The following is a 19,589-nucleotide window of genomic DNA, read 5'->3' as shown; positions in this document are numbered from 1 at the left end:
CACTCATCTGTATCCATGTAATGTAATGCCCAAAAACAGTTGAGGAAAAAAAGATCTCTTCTAGTTAAAACACTAATTAAAACAATGCTATAGAAATTGATGGATGTCTGAATCCTCTTGGATTTTCAGGGATCCCCTCAAAAATAAGATCTGTTGAAAACCATACAGATCAATATAACAATGTAACTAACTGTAGTTATGTAATACTTGCCTGTCACTATTATTACACTTTACCTAACATTCTGCATTAAAGACCTCATCCATGCAGGATGCACCAACTCCACATTCTAAAGCCTTCTAAGTGCACATGCATCGACTGAGTCTGATCTATGTCATCAGCCCTTGGTCTATAGAGCACCCTCATTCTTTTCCAGACGATCATTGAGTCTGAGTATACCTCCTGCAAACTATCTGAGGGCAGAGTAGCACCATCCCACAAGCAAACACATTAATAAACCATGTGGAGGTCACACTAAGCCCTAATATGATGAATCTTTGTGTCTCCCCTTCGGGGGAAGGACAAGATCTCCTTGAATCTGAGGTGAGACAAAGAGCAAATCACACAAACCTATTAAGTTTAGCTGCCAATCGAACTCTTCTAGCACTGAGGTTCCCTCAGTTCCTTCTCTCAAATCTCGATTGACAATGACTATAAGCAACAGGTCATTGTTGACTGGCCATTTATCACCAGATACGGGTACTGGGTATAGGTATGCAAAACATGCCGAATCTAGGTCTAGTGCTAGGGATACAAAAAATCATGGAACTTTTACAGACCAAGACTTTGTGGTTGGCTTCGTCTGTTTCTCCCTTCTGGGAACTTTGAATTCTGTGTTGGAACTGGTATCCCTAGGGAGACTTCATTTACATCCTTTTCAGTTTCTCCTGTTGAGGTTGTTTGAAACCCCGCAATGATCCCCTCTCAGTTCAAATTTCTCTAGGGTCAACGTTTCAGTACCACCTAAAGTGGTGGTACAATCAAGATATGTTTCTGTGAGGTGTTCCCCAGAATGCCCCAGAACTCCACCCCTAGTTTTACACTGATACATCAAATTCAGGTTAGGGGTTCATTTTAGAACCAGAAGGAGTACTTCTCCATGGCCACTGGTCATAAGTCTCCTCCACACAAACAATTTAGAAATGAAAGCTGTGTTTGTAGCCCTAAATGAGTGTGTGTGTGATTTGGATTTTTAACGTAGCTTTAACAATTTTTCAGTCATATCGCTACGATGTCTGCAGTGTGACAGTTTATAGTGATGTCTAGCACTGGGGCATCATGCCGCAGACATGTAGCATGATGTCCCACCCAGTCACATTATCCCAATACCAGGCCAACCAGTCCTAACACTAACCTCTTAATGCTGAACGCCAAGCGAGGCAGCTGTAAGTATCAATTTTGTAAGTCTTTGGTATGACTCAGCCGGGGATTGAACCCACGACATCCCACATCTGAGGCAGACGCTCTAACCACTAGGCCAACGGAGTGGTCGTCTCCCTAAATAAATGCATAGAACACATCAAAGGGCATTGCATCATCTCCTCAGACAACAACTCAGTGGTTGCGTACCTCAGACAAGGAGGTTGTTGTTGTTGTTGTTGTTGTGGGATTTAACGCCATTTTTCAGCACACGATAGGCTATACATGGCAGCCAGTATTAATGGTGGAGGAAGAACCCGGGAAAACCCCGGAAAGAACCACCGACCCTTGAGAAGCTACAGACAAGGAGGTACTCAGGCTGCTTCTGTCTGCATGGAAGTCTGCAACCTTCTTTGTTGGGCACCATCAGAAAGGATTACATAGTTTGTCACATTTCGGTGGGTGGGGGATGGAATTCTGGTAGACAGTCTGTCCAGACAAGGTAGCCCTAACAGACAGGCAAAACTTGATAATGGTGACAGGTAAGCTATTACAGACATTAAAATATATAATTTTCCATTTTTCTTACTATTTCCAGTTTGGAAAAAAATTGGAATAATATCTACATAAACTGAATCGGAAGTAAAAATTCTTAGTTAAATTACTGGAAACTTCAGTCCAAGAATAAAATATCTAGATTTTTTTAAAAAAACTAATATTCATCCCCAGATTTCTGAATTTAGGATAACAAAATAATAAAACACAAAAACCCAGGAAAACACATTCTACAGCTTTCAAGAATTATTGGAAAATTCTTTTTACCTTGAAATGGATAAAAGGTTTTACAACATTAAAGCAGTTCTACCATATAACTCACTTATAAGTAAAACTGCAAAGAAAGATCCTGATTTACCATAAGGTGCCTGTAGATCTCGGTCCAAGTTTTTTATTCTACTGATTACTCCTAACAAAGTGTACAGACCAAGACCTGCTGGTGCATTACGCGATGGCAGATCTGGGTCTAAGCAGTTTGCAGCTGGATTTGCCTTGTCAGTGAGCATGTATGGTACATTTTAGAAGTAATATGACCATGTGAAACTCATGCAATGTCTAAAAACAATTCTGAAAGGGCATTCATAATCCCACAGTTGAAACTCTCTCCCATCCCCACGAACTTTGAGATATAACTTGCCAACAAAATTCATACAAATAAGATAAAACTGAAACACATTACATGCCAAATTACGGGAATCAAATTGCGGTTGTATGTGACCTTCCCCAAACTTACAAGTGTACTCTTCCGACTTGGTTCCTAATGGCATCTTCATCCATGGCCTCTACATCCTTGTCCCCTTCTTCTAGTTCCAAAATGTCATCCTCCTCTGCCAAATCCAGGTTTTCATCGCTGTCGTACTCACTACCTGCAGTAACACAGATGAAACACACAGCCATTTACATATGACCATACAGGGTTGCAAACAATGACATCATTATGCGAATGTATGTTTAATGGCAGTGAGCACAATAATGGCTAAACTGTGTCAATTATAATCTGCACAACACTTTAGGAAGATAAAATGCAATTCCAAATAAGTATAAATGTGAAGCACAAAAGATAAAGATAAAAATTATTTGTACTATTGCATTAACTTCATAATACTTTTACTAAAAGATTATAAAAAGATTTGAAGAAAAACATCAAAGATCATCTGCATCATATACCTCCAGCTAAGCAGAATTTTGTAGTTTATGCATATTGACTAAAAACACAAAGAAAAGCTTAAACGCATTTGAAGTACAGTTTAATTTTAAACTTTTAGTCCAAAGTTGCACATGTAATTCCTGTCATTAGCATAATAAATATTTAATTCAGACATGATTTTGGTCTTCCATAAAAAAAAAAAATTTTTAAAGGGGGATTTGGGGGTCCTCTCCCAACGGGGTCTTGAGGGGCAGTGCCTCCAATCCATGGGTCCAGAAAAACCAAAGGCCCCGGCCAAAAACGCATTTTACGCTCATAAAAAATGCTCCTGGTGCAACTTATGATCATAAAATAAAACCAAAATAATCATTTGAAAAACTAATAAACTTACCAAAATTGTTCAACTTGACTTCAATAATTTCACAATATTTATTGTCACATGAATTTGTTCTCCAATACTACTGATGCTGAAGTTATTTCATGTGCATGTCAGTGTTCACATTGTAATTAAGTTAAAATAATTTGTCAATTTTTGCAGCAAATATTTTATACTTCTCTCTTTCCATAAATAATATGTAAAATAAACACCCAAGTACATCAACTATATACAAATAATCCCATACATTTACTTGTCTTTTTCTCCACTGGACACAACCTGTTGATATGCCAGTCAAACTCTTTTTGCAGCTTTGGCAAAGATTTAATTAGCCTTCCTTTGTGTCACCACTGACTCTTTTGGCTCAATGTGCAATTGTTTCTTTTCCTTCTCAATGAGAGCCTTTTTTTCTTTTCAAGTTGGTGCTTGTATTGGCGACATGCAGTGCGCATATTCTGACAGAGGGCTACATCTTCTGTTCTCTCAATCAAGAAATCTTTCTTCTGATAGTACTTAACTGCACTTTTTCCAGATGCCTTTTCGGCTTTAAATTTTCCGTATGCAGCTTCTTTTGTAGGTGCTGTTCCAACTCTTCCAACCGCGATTACCATAATTCAGATCTTTCTTGCAGAGGTCACAAAATGACAGACCTCTAGCGTTCAGTTTTCTTATAAACTGACCAACTAAATTACCACCAATTTTTTGCTCCAGCTATTCCCATTTCAATACGTTTTTAAAACCTTTATCTAAACTTTTCATGTCATGGTCACTCTCTACAACTTGGGACGCCATGATTTGCAAGCATGCTTCTTCTTTCCATTACATGAAGATGAATGTAAACTTGTGACCAATCAGAATACTCTTTACGAGAGTTGTGTGCTAACTAATATATGGAACAAATAATTTACAAGGGTCATTGCAGAATGGGACTGGACAGACCATTAAAAAAAAACATAAAAACAGATCCGAGATGATATTAAAAATAGACTATATCAAGAACAATTTATTCAAGTCAGGAGAAAAGCGGAACTCCACTTTAAAACGGAGAAAAATCATGTCTGTTAATAACAGTGCATTTCATACCATTTTAACTAAGCGATCTGGACAAGTTGCATGTTTACCATTAAATTAGTCCATAACTCATCAAATAGAGCCCTGTAATTGAGCACAACACGAATCAGGTGGTCACTATAATGTAAGATAATTATCTTCATGATGTTCAAAAATACAAAATTAATAATTTTAAGAATATTCTGATTAGTTACAAACCATGGAATACAAGAAATCATTTAAATCTTATCTTGATCTCTGGATTTTTATTTAACTTTTTTAAAATTTTGTCTCTGCCTGACCTCAATATGACTGGGGCTTGGAGCAACAGATTCTCATTGCATTCTGTCAGATATATTACCAGGGCCTCAGAGCAACTGATTCTTATTCCATTCTGTCAGAGACATTACCAGGGGCTTGGAGCAACCGATTCTCATTGCTTTCCGTCAGATGTTACCAGGGGCTTGGAGCAACCAATTCTCATTGCATTCCGTCAGAGACATTACCAGGGGCTTGGAGCAACTGATTCTGATTCCACTGTCAGATATGTTACCAGACGCTTGAAACTACTGTCATTCCATTCTATCAAATATATTACCAGGATCTTGGAGCAACCGAATCTCATTCCATTCTGTCAGATATGTTACCAGGGGCTTGAGCAACCAACTCTCATTCCATTACATCAGATATATTACCATAGGTTTGGAGAAATTAACTCTCATTCCATTCTGTTATTCATTACACGGGGCTTGGAACAATCGACTCTCATTACCCAGACATACAAGTTACTGGCATGGCACATTCAAATAAATAAATACAAGAAAAGTCTGTTAATACAGTTTTATCCTAGTCATAACATCGGATAAGCTATTTGGAAATTGATACTGTTTTTGTAAGTTACCTTTCCTTCAATGACTGACCACTAGTAGAAATTATTACAAGCCAAAATAAATGTAAAGTAAATTTCAACCAAATTAAATTGGAAAGGTACACCAATAAGCTTCCAATGTACTCCTCCTTACCTGATAATTCTGCTTCCATTTCAAGAAACTCTTTCCTAATTTTTCTGAAATTGGAAATTTAAATCAAGCTAAAATTCTAATAAGAATTATCAAGATTGGAAATAAAGATAGACACACTTGAAATATTCACAGCAATGATCAATAAATATGAATTTTGGGAGCAATAATTATATGAAAAAATATTTGAATCAATGGAGAGTAGCAAGTGGTGCAAAATTATGTGCAGTTTTTGCACATATGGAACATCAGTTTGATTCATGTAAACTGTTTTGCATCAAAATAATTAAGCATTAAACAATTGTTGTTTTGCGGTATTTATTGGAACAAATTTTATCTGTTACTGTGTTTTTCCACTGACTTGAAATTTTCCTTTCTCAATGCCAGCCCTTTGAAATGCCCAGTATCAAACAATGGATTTTTATGAAAATCCAAACCATAATGATGACAGTTGAGTAGGATCTGTAAAGTCAAGCTCTTTAAATCCCCAAATTGACAGACTTCTTTCTTACTCCAAGTGAAGCCATTCTGCCATTATAAAAGTTTGGTCTATGTTATGTAGAAATGAATTTATTGTATGTAAAGTAATAGGTTTCTTCTCTACCCTAACATCATTCCATCCACAAAATATAGTAACTACAGATGATAAATAACTCAAGTTATTGTGCAAAAAGCATTTTTCTTCTTTTGGTGACCTTGACTATTGAGACAGAAATCTATCATGTTCTTCCTTACCACAAGTGCAAGCTGTTGACAAAATTTGGTAACTGTCAACTTGCGCAAATCCATTCACAACAGTTATTGTCCGGAAATGAAATTGATAATGGATGGATGAATAACGTAACATGCTCTGCCTTATGGCTGGCATATATAAATGATATGTGAAAGACGAAACGTGAAATAATTATAGGAAACTACATTTTGTCCTTCCCTAAATGAAACTACAATGGATTCCTACATGAATATCCAAGTATATGTATGTTACAGTTCTGGTATACATGCAGTTACTTCAGCATGTGACTCGGAGATTGGTAACAAGTTTATTTACAAGTTATTCTTGGCATGTTTCTTTTCCTCTTCTCTTTGTCTACATGAGTTCTATTATTTCTGTGTAGAAGCTCATTTCTTTCATGGAGTACTGAAAGTAAATGGCTTTCCTTCATGTGCATTTTGATAACATATACTTCGTTCAAACTTCGTTCAAACTGTCTCCACAAAAATAACCTATCCACCAAAATACATTGGTGAATTTTCTTCAATTTGCAAAACAATGATTCTCTAGTTTTTCCTCACCAAAATAGATTGCACTTCCTCGTGATATATTGTACATACTCATGACAGATTGCATTTCCTCGTGATAGATTGTACTTACTCATGACAGACTGCATTTCCTCGTGATAGATTGTACTTACTCATGACAGATTGTACTTTCTTGTGATAGATTTTACTTGTGACAGATTGTACTAACTCATGAGATTTACTTACTCATGACAGATTGTACTTCCTTGTGATAGACTGTACTTACTCATGATAGATTGTACTTCCTCATGACAGATTGTTCCTACTCATGATAGATTGTACTTACTCATGACAGATTGTTCCTAATCATGACAGATTGTTCCTACTCATGATAGATTGTACTTACTCATGACAGACTGTTCCTAATCATGACAGATTGTACTTACTCATGACACGGGTCATGTGAAAAACATAGGTTTAACCAAGAAATAGAAGATAATCCATGGAACAGAAGATAATCCAGTTTGTTCAACCTAAATAAGGAATAGTGTAGTTAAATTTATCTGATTAAGCCACATGTAGGCAACTCATTCCACCCATGATCATTGAGAATAATTGTCAATACAGGTACACTACCACTGAATAGAAACGTTTTACAGTGCTCAGGAGGAGCTATCACAATGCATCTGGCACGGTTTAAATCTATTGGACAAAGTTGTTTTGGTATGAATCAGGGGTGTTTCTTATTCAAATCTTTAAAAGAGAACAATTCCTATTTCCAGCTAAAAATTTTGGTATTATTTTAATTTTCTGCAATATCATTAAAAGTGTCTGCCATGCATTGAAAAGGTTTACATTTTGGAAGTTAATAATACAGAGGAATATAAAGTTTACAAACAACAATTATGGTAAATAAACATCTGCATAGTCAAATGAAGTTTAGTCTTAGTATGTTTAAAATAGCATTAATTATCCTTTACCCATGCTGTTTGCCGTATGTGAAGCCATGGAACTTTTGTTTCTTCGCTTGCTTAACATTATCATCTTTCCTCTCAATCTCTCCATCGACTTCATCCCTGCCACCATCCACCTCCTCCCCATCACTCTCTTCTTGAGCCTCCTTATTTTCATCACTGAATCCTTCCTCCTGCCAAGTTAGATACATGTAAGGAGACCAAAACAAAGTTAATATTTCATCAAACTGTGAAAAGGAATACTACTGCATTGTAAAATATGAAAATGTTTGCCCAAAAAGTCTTACATTTTAACAAAAATATTTTCAATCATTGCTCATTTCAAAAGTGAACAAAGCATGAATAATTTAGGTCTTTAAAATAGGGCCTAACTGGAAATTGCCTCGGCCAAATATCCTTTTTTTCAGTACTATTTGAAGTATTCGCCTCAGCAAATAATAAGCACACAAATGGTTACAAGTAAAATAATTCAATAAATATCGAACTTTTAAAAAAAGTTTTTTAATACATAATTTAGTTAAAAATAAATTATAATTACACAAACAGTTAACATTCCATTGGACTTCATGAATCATGACTGATGATAATTTATTTAACTCAATTTCCTTTAGTAATTTCACTAGCGTTCCCCAGATGGCATAACTTTTCTGCTTCCGGTAAATATTTGAGTGTAGAGACGCCATTTGTAAAAAAAATCTTAACAAAATTTAATTATTATGTATTCAAAATAAAATTAATAAATAATAAATATATATATTAAAATACTCATTGAAAAATGTCTACTCCGAAATTAAGTAGCAAGATTTGGAACTTTTTCACAATAAATGCTGTGGACAAATCAAAGGCAAATTGTGATGCCTGCAATGAAAGGCTAACACAAGGTGGCAAAAATGCTCGTTCGTATGGAACTTCAACTCTAATAAATCACCTTCGATCCTTCCATCACTCTGAGTATGACGAATACACCAGATCCACAGAGATGATGAAGAAGATTTAAAGAGGAAACACTCAAAGCAAGGTAACCTCGATTACTTTATAGAGAAAATGACACCATTCGGACAAAATGATCCAAGCAAGCATGCAATAACTAAATCAATAGGAGAAATGATAGCAGTTGACATGCAACCGTTTTGTTTGGTTGAAGATATTGGCTTCACTCGACTCGTGAAGGTGCTGGAACCACGATATAAGCTCCCTTCGGCAATGCACTTTTCTCGTACTATAATACCCGACATGTACATGTCAGTGTAAGCCATCATTCAAGAAAGGGTTGACAACTACTACTCAGTTTGTGCCTGGATCTTGCAAATAGTACATCCAAATACTCGGATTCGGTACTTGGTGAAAATTATCTACTCGGTTAGGCCCTACTCCAATACAAAGAAATTAAAACAAGATGACCTGAGCCTGAATCAAAAGTCACAGCAGGCATGTTACAGAATGAATTGTCTTAGCGCCATAATGATTCATCCAAAGTATGAAGAGGAAAAAAATAAAATCTATCCAGGGGTTTAGGAAATATTAGCAAAGTCTTAACATAAATTTTCCTTGACTGTGACCTTGACACTAAGGTCAAAGCTGCTAGGAAGCCTGCCACTGAATGAACTGTCTTAAGGTCATATTGATTCATCCTACACATGAAGAAAATCCATCAGGGAATTTAAGAATTATAAGCAAATGAAGAAACTTAACCAAAATCCTTAATATTTAATTTTTATGACAGTTACTGAGACATTTAAGCTAGTCATAAATTGAACTATCTCATTTGCATAATGATTCATGACAAGTATGATAAGAATCTATCATGGGGTGAAAAAACTAACCAAAACCATGTGACCGTGACCCAAGGAAAAAGTGGCATGCAACCATGTCACAAAATGAACTGTTTTAGCTTCATAATAATTCTTCACGTGTATGAAGCAAATCCAAAGAGGTTTAGGAAATATAAACAAATGAAACAAATTCAACCAAAACATTAAGATACTGTTGATACCACTTGAATAAGTAACTGCTAATGTGGGCTCAATGATAAAATCACACACACAATCCAAGTAATAGTTGTAAAAAGTTACTTATTTTGACAAAACTGCAGTTATATGCCCTGGTGTGAAATAGACACACTCGCATGACAACCTAGTAATTAATTTTCATCTATCTACACAGTCCTTTATGATTCCTATGAAAGAAATCAAGTTATATAGGATTAATTGTAGAAAATTATAAATATACACCAGACAGAATGGAAAGTGCTATCCCTGGTTTCTATAGGAGATTATATATGAAATTTGTAGAAGGGGGGAATTAGAATGGCCATTGTGACTAGGAGACCCCTGAACTTGGATGACTATTAGGGTAGGCTTCACTACTGTCAAAAAAGTTAATGCCGTTGTCATATAATGTCTCTTTGTGTGATGTAGTGTCACGGAAAATTATATCCGGCTAATGTTTGTTGACCAAAACAAATTCAAACTGTGTTAGCATGAGGATATGCTTTGTGTGTGAGGATCTGAAGACTGACTGATTTACTACTACAGCAATTTTATACAATTCCTCCAATACAAGACTATTATTCCAAATTAAATAAAATAATCATGCTTAATATGGCTTTTCTTACCTCATTATCAGAAGCCCGTTCATTATCAGAGATGAGAGCAAAAGAATTGTTACTCTCCATGTCTTCCTCTTCCCCTCTGGCAGCTTTCCTCTTGACACCTTTCTTCTGGGTGGATTCCACTTGGCTGTTACTGAAAAGGGGCATAGACATTGACTTTGTAACTTATTTATACCTACTTGATCACAACAAAGTTCTGAAGCACTGTGGAAGCAAGTTCTCTTTTGTAATACATTTTACATGACTAACCATTGCAGTCAAATATCAAGTGCATGGCAGATTAAGTAAATAATTAAGTGCATTTTCAGACATCATGGATGTTAATTTTGTTTTTATATAATTTGAAATGAACATCTGACATCCCACTTCAAATTCTATATTTTTAAAAATGCAGACATTAATGATGAAATAAACTGCAGATCTGCTGAGACGGAAACAGATCCCAGCCATATAACTGTAGATTTTCAACTCAAAACTTTTATTACAAACATCAGCTAAGCTTACTCTACATGTGTACAAGTCACAATCTAAAAAGTATGATTTGCAAGTAATGAATACTATGCTTCAACTCATTAATCACATTAGTGACAACTACATTTAAAGATGCTCACAAAAAGGGGTGGAATCTAAATCTTCATCTCATAAATGTGGGCAACATATGCTAATGTTACTCTTCAAAATATTTCTTTCATCCATGAAATCTCGGGGGTCCCGAGTGGGCTAAAGCACTCTCCATTATGGATCACTGCCATCTCACCTGTCTGCGTGGGTTTGAGCCTCAGATTCGGCCAATGTGGGTATGTGAGAAAGCTTGCTAGTAGCTTCTCGTGGGTCCAGTGGTTCTTTCCGGGGTTTTTCCCAGGTTCTTCCTCCACCATTAATATTGGGGACAATGTATAGCCTATCATGTGCTGAAAAATGGCGTAAAACCCCACAACAACAACAATACAATCTTGGATGCAATTTCCTTATAGTAACTGATCAAGTTCCAGATAAAAAAGATAAAACAAATTTTTGTTTAAGAACTGGGATTTAATGAACAGTATACCATCTTGCTAATCACATCAGACTACATCAATAAAACAACATATACCATCTTGCTAATCACATCAGGCCATATCAGTGAAACAACATATACCATCTTGCAAAACACATCAGACTATATCAATGAAACAGTGTATACCATCTTGCTACTCACATAAGGACATATAAAAAAAACAATGTATACCATCTTGCTAATCACATCAGGTCATATCAATAAAACACAATGGTGTGTGCCATCTTGCTAATCACATGAGGCCACACCAATGAAATACAACGATGTATACAATCTCGCTAAAACATCAATGAAACAATGGACTATAATATTCTGGATCTCATCTAGATGATCATACCATATCAATAAAACAATGTATACCATCTTGCTAATCACATCAGACAGTATCAATAAAACAATGTATACCATCCTGCTAATCACATCATACCGTATCAATAAAACAATGTATACCATCCTGCTAATCACATCAGACCGTATCAATAAAACAATGTATACCATCCTGCTAATCACATCAGACCGTATCAATAAAACAATGTATACCATCCTGCTAATCACATCATACCATATCAATAAAAGAATGTATACCATCTTGCTAATCACATCATACCGTATCAATAAACCAATGTATACCATCTTGCTAAACACATCAGACAGTATCAATAAAACAATGTATACCATCCTGCTAATCACATCATACCGTATCAATAAAACAATGTATACCATCATGCTAATCAGGCCTTATCTATAAAAACTATATATACAATCTCACTAATCACATCAGGCCGTATCAATAAAATAAAATGTATACTATCTTGCTAAGGTGGTGCTCTACAGTTTCGCATTTTGCATTGGGTTAGAATTTAAAAGAAAAAGAACTTCCCCGGCTTTCCTCACTGGTTATACTGGAATTTTAAAAAAGACCTTGTATATCTTAGGTATAATTCAAAGAATCTTTAATTCCCTTTATTTTAGAGTATGATTGATGGGTGTAATATGGGTTATAAAGTATACAGCTTGGCCTTACTCCAGATGTGCACCTTTCAAAAAAGTGCTAGCTCCACTTGGTCATTTTCACTTCCTGAACTTCAGAGGTAAATTGTATAAAAAAAGAGCTAATAACTTTCTTAACATTTTATATATTTGGTAATTCATTCATTGCACTTTCAGAAGCTGGTATTGTCTAGTCTGGCAAAATTCATTTTCCCTATTTTATTTCCCTGCTATGGATAGTGTACTTTAGACTAATTTAGGCTGATTTTTTAGCACAAGGGAGCAGTCATTATAGTTAGCAGCATGCTTAGATCATGCACTATTTCCAAAAGTACAATATCCAAAGAAATATCATCCACATTATATAAATGTAGCATAGAGGTATGCCAACATTCTCTCCACTGTGCTTGTTTTAAATGCAAACAACTTCACCTTACATACATCACTCTCTCAAAAGTACATAATAACTAGTGAGCACCCAATAAACACATCAGGCTGTATCAATAAAACAATGCATACCATCCTGCTAATCACACCAATCACAATTCTCTTTACAACAATCATTTTAAACAATATATAGAATCAGAGATCATATAAAAAAACAGACTGCATAGAGAATTTGATTTTTCTCATCAAAAGAAAAGCAGAAATCCACTTTAAAACTAAGAAAACTCATGCCTGCATATTGCTATTCACACCAGGCCATATAAATAAAACACAATTTTTTGAATAAATCAGATCAATCACTATGTTAGTAGTTTCTTCAAATTCTCATGTGGAGAATTACACTAAAGTCTGTGCTAAAACCACCAGAATCATACATGATACCAGAAGTACTAACACTGGTTCAAGTTAGTTATGGGGAAATCATGAAAATCCAGGATTCTTACTTTACCCTTGAAAGTATTTTAGTTCTTATAAAATTAAAGTTTTTCAGAATCGACAGACTTTGTGCCATGAAAAGCTCCACCCATGAAACTATTTTTCTTCATCATCCTAAGAAATGAAGCAATTTTATTGTCTCCTTGATGACAACACTTGGTTAATATAAACAATTTCCAATTTGGAAGCCCAACAACTGGAGATGCAACAGATCATCTTGATATTCCTACATGATCTAGGCAGATCCACAATTTTACACGTGTAATTTAGTAATATCAGTTTCGTAGATTTATTGTACATAATTACTAAGCTCATATAAAAACAAAAAATAATGATCATTCATGGCTGGCTTAGTTCAACCTTCGGCTTGAGAGACCTGGAAAAGTCTTTGATCCATCAGGCTTTGCCAGTGGTTTCAAAGTCTTCCCTTGTCTTCCACCTCCTCAAAGATATATGATCCTAACCTTACCTGTTAGTGAAAACTCCAGAGCAGAGACCCAAAAGCTCATCCATGTTTCCATCCAAGGCTTTCTCGGAACTTTCCTCAAACAAGCTTTTCCTGGAACGTTTCTCATTTTCTTCAGACTGGGTGACTATGACAAGTAGACAAAAAGGTTTGCATGTGTGCTATCTCTTTAATATAAATATATAACAATGTCTGACATAAGTAAATTTATGTGTATAAAGTCTGTCTGCTGTGAGTAACTTTATGTGTATTTGATTATTCTTTTTGAAAAAGATTCAAAATATTCACAACATTGGTGGGGAGAAAAAATATACTGTGGCATCATTTATTTTTGTTAGTCTCAGTTTTCACACTTTTGACTATTTTGTGGGTACAAAGATTCATAGATTTGCCTGTCAAAGTTTGTACACTTGTATATAGTTAATTTCATGGATTAACCTCTACAAAAATCCCAAATAGAGAATACCCCCCTCCCCAAAATTATGCCAACAATAGACAGTAATTGCGTCAGTGGTTAATAAACAGTACCACCTGCATAAGCTGAAGTCAAACAATTGTCAAGATCAATTATTTACACTCAACATTAAATAGAGCCAAAGCTCAACGACACTGATCGGCTATTAAAGTACAACACTAATTTGATGACAAAGTACAGACATATGATTTCTTCCTTATAACACTGTCCATCTGTTGCACCATCAAATTACTTTCTGACTAACATGACATTATCAGAGTGGCTTAAGACTCGTCAAATTAAACTTAGATCCCCATCGGTTCAGATGTATCCGTGACTTTGAGAATGCTGGACTTGCTTAATTCAACAATTTCAGGATTATTTACCTGACAAACATTTGTATGCATCAGCAGACTTAAATGATGTGATTTTGATTTAGTAGTTTTGTCCAAAATCACTTAAGTGTGAGCTTCAGTACTCTGATGCAATCAGTGGACATGCCGTGTTTCATTAGTAATTGTGCCTCAAGTAAAATTATTGTACAGTCGTGTTGTTCTGTGGGATTAAGCATGCATGATGTTTCAATGGATCTAAATCTAAGTTTCGTTTCATTGAAGAATCAATTTGAATTTTATCTAATTTTTATATACATGGATCATTTATTATTCTTTCATGCTAGTATTTGAATTCCTTATACTTTTTTCCAATTCTTAGTTATGACAGAACATATCAATTTAAGGCAGTGGGTTGGAAATAACAGCTAATGGAAACTGAACAGATAATGTGTACTGAAACAATAAAAAATGCATTATGTTTATTTTAAAGGGTTGAAATAAAACTTGCACGTGTCAAGCCAATATTTTACTACCAGATGACTGAAATTACATTAATTTATCAAATACCTTTGTTGATCTCTGGGAATCAAGCACAGCAAGAAAATGGGGTGGGGTGGCTTCTTTATCTTATGTGGCTAATGTTTTTGTTGGTTCTATGTGATCAGGAACAGATTTAAAGAAACACAATTCTATGCATGGGAACAATCTGGCCATGCACAAATGAAAGCCACCTAGTAATACAAAAAGCTGTGGATATAAGAATATCAAGGTGGGAGGGTGATAAATTTCATTCTTTGACACAAAGAACTTGCCTACAAACTGCCCAGAACACAATCCTAGCAGCTGCTCCATGTTATCTTGAGTGTTGCTGAAATCCTCTATAAGAGATTTGACAGGCTTCTTCACAGTGGACCTGTTCTTCAAGAAACTTTTGGGGGAAAAAAAATCAATTGAAAAATAAAATTAGAAATGAGTCAACACATAATGAATGTCCACTTTCAATATCGTACAAATGAAGTAAGTTTGGTATAATATATAAACAGGCAATTTCTGGTCAAATTACGGCCATAACATTAACAAATGTTATCAGAAAATGTTCAAATTCACCTAGGTCTTCACAATAAAAACTGCAGGATAGATTTATTTTCATTTCTTGCTGTTAAAAACACATGTCAAAAGCAGTTGAGAAGACACCAAATCTGTTATGAACAAGCAAATTTAAAGTTCATTTTACTGAGTTATTATTTTTTAAATATATGCAAGTAACTAAATTCTGAATCTAAAATAGTGACATATTATCACTACATTAATTTTTAACTTTTAGTCCTTCAGATAAGTACAATGAATTTGGGGCAAAATTTGCTGAGTATTTTGGGTATTCAATCCATGAAAACATGAGCAGAAATGGAGTTTGCAATGGATGTGGCATGACAGAAGAACATTTATCACTTCAACAAAATTCTGTGAATATGTCTGCCCAATTATCCAGACATAAAATACAATATTTCTATAAAATAATACTCTTTCTGGGTGCAAGAACTCCAAAAAAGGTTACTACTAGATCATGTGACTTATAAGAGGGGCTTGAGGAAGTCAGGAAGTCATGACAATTGGCAATACACAAATGTAAAATAAAATGGACAGCTCTGTTTCAAAAGCTAAAATGCAAGTATCTAATTTATGATCTAAATTATCGTAATATATTTTAACATCAGTGGAAATTATCCCTGAAAAAGGCCTAGATTTTAATTACACTAATTCATCAGCTGTTTGGCAGGAAATTTTTTGGACCAAAGGGAAGTTAACTACTACAATAAGCCATTGGTTTGTAAAGAACCACCTGAAGAGCCAATATTAGCTACAATTCACACGGTGAAATTTTGACCAGAAGATTTCATTAATTATACGACTGCCTTAAGCCCCATGCATCCTGCTGCACCTCCGACTTAGGATATGTGGGCTTGAAGATGGTCATCATCCCAGATACCCCAGTAAACCAAAATGTGACTAAAAATGTATCTTCATATGATAGGGTAGAGGGCTGGAGAGAAAAAAATTACATTCAGTGTTCATCTTGTATGAATATGATTCAATGTAGAAGTATCCCACATAGGCCCTGCTTTGACCTGCTTAAAATTCTGTTAAATGATTCACTTTTTTCCCCAGAGCTGGATTTTTACCCAGAGTAGGGATAGAAGTCAACCAGCATAATTCTTTCTCAAGTATTTCAAAATGTCGAGTTCACATTTTGCTTCTAGGCCAAAAAGAGTTATATGAGGAAGAGCTATGTCCTGTGCTTAAGGTCTTTCAGTAATTTCTTTGAACATTAAATTAGTTCTAAAACATTGCCTTGTTACGTTGAAGTAAAAATTTCCAGTGATTTGTAATATTCCTTAATTATTTGCAGAAGTGTAGACAAGTTTCTTGGAACTGATGCAATATCAATAATTAAATATTTTATTTATGACAGATGATGCCCTGTGCATCTGATGGTGAAAAACACTTTCAAACATGTGTGCTGTATTTAGTTTATAAAATATGGAGATGCAACTTACCCCTCAGAGTCCAGCTGAGACTGACTATCATCCAGGATAAACTTAAAGCCCTGGTCAGTGTCCTGTGTCTTTTGAGTCTGTGTGGGCTCCAGAAGTTGTGGGCTACCCCCATACAGGTCCTGGGAGTCCTCTATTGGCATGCTCAATCTAAATGACCGCTGGCCACTCTGTACAAGGTAAAGTCATAAGTTAAAAATCAACTCTTGTCTAAAATTAATACCTTTCATGTTAGTTAAGTGGGGGCTTACTGAATCTTAGTGTTATGTATATTTGATTTAATTTAATTGTTTGTAAGTTTTAATTTTTTTTAGTCCACTACATGTTATTGTAATGTAATTTTATTTACTGGATTTGACATTGTCAAGAAATTTAATTCAGTAGTAAACAACTAATAATAGAAACTTTGTATCTAATGCTGACCTAGTTCCTGACCTTGATTCAGAACCAGTTAGAGTTGTGGTAAACAACTTTTTCTTAATTTTTGTCAAGTTCTTTCTCAGAGTAAGAATCATAAAGTGAAATCGAGGCCATACTTGAAGTACATGTCAAATAACATGCATCAATTTGGTTTTTCCAGAGGACTGACCCACATCCGAGCATCTGTTTTGCACTGCAGCTAGATTTATTATTGATGTTTTGAGAAAGAATAGTCATTAGTGCCTTAACACTTGAGAAGTTAGAGCGTTTTATGTTGTTACCAGTTTTTGGACTAACTAATTCATTTTTCTTCAAATTATTTGGATTCCAAGAGATTATTTTCCCCTGGAAATACTATTGCTCTAAATTTCTTATACAAGGGCAGTTATCGAAATTTACACAGAATTCAAACACTGGAATATTATTTTCTGTGATTCAACAAAGAAATGTAGACACATCAGTATGACACTGACCAAAGCATATTTCATCACCTTCCATTTTGGATTTCATCAGGATTTGAACTCAGCTTCATTAGGGCTTTTTATTCTAGGACTTCTATTTTTAATTCTTTGATTATTTTTTGATTTGATTCATAAAACCTAAGTTATTGTTCTCATTTTTACTAGGGACATAAATTATTTGTTAAATTTTACAAAGCTTGTTGTCTTCACTCTTTTCTAGTTGTTTTGTAAGTGCCTAAACACGTAAACACATAGTAAGAAATGTACCAATGTTCATCTCAGTATATTTCCCCGCATATTAAACTTACATAAACAAGAAAACATTACATGCACCAATATTATGAGATAAGCATATGATATGATTTTAACCTCAAGAATAAAACTCCATTTATAAACATAATTGTACAAATTAGTCAAGTTTCATAATTACATTTTAAATTAATTATTTTTCTCCTCTCCATGATAAATACAGCTATCATGTTTAATGACTATAAATGCAAGTCTCAAAGAAGCCGAACTAAATACAATTTGACCTATATCAACAATGCCTGCAGAAAAATGCTACCTACACCTCACCTATGATTCTTGATGAGACAGAAATCCTGAAATTGCAGAATGCAGAGATGATACTCTTGCCAACATGAATCAAAACCAAGGAGACCAAAAAGGTGTACACAGAACACTAATGCCCCACCATGGTGCCAAAAGACAGATCTAATGCAAAAACTAACCAAGGTGCAAGAGAAGAACGGATGGATGGACATGCCCTTACCACCGTCATAGTGGGACATAAAATATAATCCTTTATTCTGATCATGAGGCTTTGACATCATTTCCATGAAGACTACACTGTACTCCTCTTCTGAGATGACAATTCCCTCACAATGAAAAAATTCCTTTGTACAATCCTATTTATCCTTACCTGTAGCTGGGTGCTGTTGTCAGCTGACCCACTGATGGCGTGGTTACCTCCAACTGGGAAATGTCTGTCTTCATGCTTGTCTGTTGGAGCTGAAATTTCATTAAAAATGTTCTATGTGAATCAAGAGAAGTGTCAGAGAAAGTAAATATGAATCAATGAATTTTGTTATGATTACAGTGACTGACAAAATGCAGGAATTCCTTACCTTGTATATTAAGTGATTACAATACCTGATGTTATCCTTGGCTCCAAACAAAATGTAGGAATTCCTTACCTTGTATATTAAGTGATTACAATACCTGATGTCATCCCTGGCTCCAAACAAAATGCAGGAATTCCTTACCTTGTATATTAAGTGATTACAATACCTGATGTTATCCTTGGCTCCAAACAAAAAAACACTTAAAAGTTTAGTTATGTCATACATTACAATAATCACTTGACAATGTTCATCTCCATCATGTCATATAAACTTATGTAACTTGACATTTATACATTTCACGACTGAGTTTGATTTTAGTACAATTCTTTACAATAGGCAGATAACAGCTACCCTAAGTTTATTTTCAATACATTTCATAGCATTACAAAAGGAAGATAACTGCTTCATTAAGTTTACTTTCAAGCAAATGTTTATCAAGATTAATATCAAAGATGTATACAGGTTATACAGTATTTTATTGTTATGACTATCACTTTTTATGGGTTTTTTTAAAAAACAC

At 34.9% G+C, this 19,589-nt stretch overlaps 1 protein-coding gene across 1 annotated transcript in view; it reads right to left on the bottom strand.

Moving 5' to 3' along the window:
- The window catches only part of LOC149804441 (claspin-like), a 109,707-nt gene that overhangs the window by 37,692 nt on the left and 52,426 nt on the right, over positions 1-19,589 (bottom strand). Inside the window, exons 19-26 of the mRNA XM_089940436.1 lie at positions 18,868-18,956; positions 17,068-17,234; positions 15,325-15,440; positions 13,727-13,850; positions 10,332-10,461; positions 7,724-7,890; positions 5,508-5,551; positions 2,646-2,778 (exon numbers count right to left, since the gene is read on the bottom strand). Of these exons, the coding sequence (XP_089796562.1) occupies positions 2,646-2,778; positions 5,508-5,551; positions 7,724-7,890; positions 10,332-10,461; positions 13,727-13,850; positions 15,325-15,440; positions 17,068-17,234; positions 18,868-18,956 (970 nt within the window). The remainder of the gene's footprint in view (positions 1-2,645; positions 2,779-5,507; positions 5,552-7,723; positions 7,891-10,331; positions 10,462-13,726; positions 13,851-15,324; positions 15,441-17,067; positions 17,235-18,867; positions 18,957-19,589) is intronic.

Source organism: Sinohyriopsis cumingii, chromosome 2 (assembly GCF_028554795.1).
Source record: "Sinohyriopsis cumingii isolate HCF-2022 chromosome 2, ASM2855479v2, whole genome shotgun sequence".
NCBI classification, from domain to species: domain Eukaryota; kingdom Metazoa; phylum Mollusca; class Bivalvia; order Unionida; family Unionidae; genus Sinohyriopsis; species Sinohyriopsis cumingii.
The sequence above is the reverse complement of the archived record's forward strand: the minus strand, read 5'-3'. Positions and strand labels throughout refer to the sequence as shown.